General features: G+C 57.2%; 1 protein-coding gene across 1 annotated transcript; it reads right to left on the reverse strand.

Annotated features, from left to right (window-relative positions):
• Positions 1-30: 30 nt before the first annotated feature.
• On the reverse strand, positions 31-425 carry BBK36DRAFT_1145662 (hypothetical protein; the record flags this gene model as incomplete). Its single annotated transcript, XM_024893772.1, has 1 exon — positions 31-425. A coding segment is annotated over one exon (395 nt), but the record flags the coding sequence as incomplete, so codon positions are not given.
• Positions 426-1,556: the final 1,131 nt, after the last annotated feature.

Consider the following 1,556-nt stretch of genomic DNA (forward strand, 5'->3'; position numbering starts at 1 on the left):
GCCTTTGTGCCGAGGCTCTCGAAGCCAAACTGCTCCTCCTCGAGCGAGTCGCTGACGGCCAGCTCGAGGGCGGCCTGGTAGCCCATGGTGCCCTTTTCGAGGCCCTGCATGCTGAGCATGTTGGGCCGCTCGGCGCAGCGCACATGGAAATGGGCCCTGCGCGTCTCCTCTGCCTCCTTCTTGGCCTCGGGGTCGTGGTTGACGTCCCGGGTGAGGTGCGGCCAGACGGTGACGCCGCTCCAGGCCTTGGACTCGATCTGGACGTGGTCCGTCAGGTCGCGGATCTCGAGCTCCTCGTCAAACGGGAAGGCTACGCTGGGATGAGGCGCGCCGGGAAAGTAGCTCTCCTTGCGGGCGAAATACTGGGGAGCTCCGGAGAAGAGTTTCTCAATGTCATCGTCACTGAGGAACTGGGACGTCGCCATTGCCTGCATCTTTTGTTGTTTCTTTCTTCGCCTTGTGATTTGCGAGTGAGCTACCTAGGTGCTAGGAGGAGGAGGAGGAGGAGGAGGTCGGCCGAGGAGGCATGAGCCGAGCATGGACAAGCGCAAGGAGATGCAGTGGCTTGGTAAGTGGAATATCGTCAGTATATTCTCGGTCAAGTCTCGCTAGGCCCTTGGCGATGGACGAAATATGTACAGGAGAGTGTATGTAGGTGAGGTGGTGATGATATGAGAGAGAGAGAGGGAGGATGAAGAAGGAAAACAGCCGAGGGAAGAGAAGCGTCGGCAGCAGAGCGAAAATGGCCACTGAAGATGGTTCGATCTCGTCGGATCTCCGGGTCCAGTTAGGCGGGCTGGCTCACGGGTGGCGGGGCACCAAAGCAGCAGCGCCAGGCGCGGACAGGGGGTGGGATCACCCCAATTAGTGGGCTGTGGGTATTAGCGGCACCAGTGGGTTAGAGGGGACCAGACAGCGACAGTGGGCAGAGGGACAGTGACATGGAAGAGGTGGGCAGACCAGAAGCAGAGTGACGGCACTGTGGGCGCTGCTCTCGAGAGCGGTCAGGTGGCCCCTCCTGCCACTTTCAATGCGGTGCCTGCACTTGCACTGATTGGATCCAATTGATGCATTGTACATACAGGTACCCGACCTCATTGTGTGCTTGTGCAAAATGAATACTGGACAAGGGCGCAGTTGAGACATTTGGAGCTTATTCGCACTGCAATTACCCCCTGCTTGGCCAAGGAAGGGGGAGGGAGAGGCTTTGCACTGCATTTCGCTGATACTTCTCATTGCTTTTTACTTGGCCATATTCCTGTGCTTCGCCCGGCTCTTGCTTTGCTCTGCAGTCTTCGATCCAATGTCGCGTGTGGGGGGTGTTTAGAGCGTACAGTATCCATGGATGTATCCAGGATCTGCGTAGGTGGTACTGGCTGGTAAGGTAATCCTGCCGTTGCTCACTGTTTGTTCGGAAAATGGCAAATCGGCAACAGTCGACGCAGAGGAGACGCAATCTTGAGACCAGCTTCATGCTAACTGCTGCTCTGTCGAGAATCAACACGCGCGTGTCCTGCTCTCGTCTAAGTTGCTTGTACCTGGTCTGGTCCATGAAG

The sequence above is a fragment of the Trichoderma citrinoviride genome, assembly GCF_003025115.1.
Source record: "Trichoderma citrinoviride strain TUCIM 6016 unplaced genomic scaffold BBK36scaffold_286, whole genome shotgun sequence".
In the NCBI taxonomy this organism is placed as follows: Eukaryota; Fungi; Ascomycota; class Sordariomycetes; order Hypocreales; family Hypocreaceae; genus Trichoderma; species Trichoderma citrinoviride.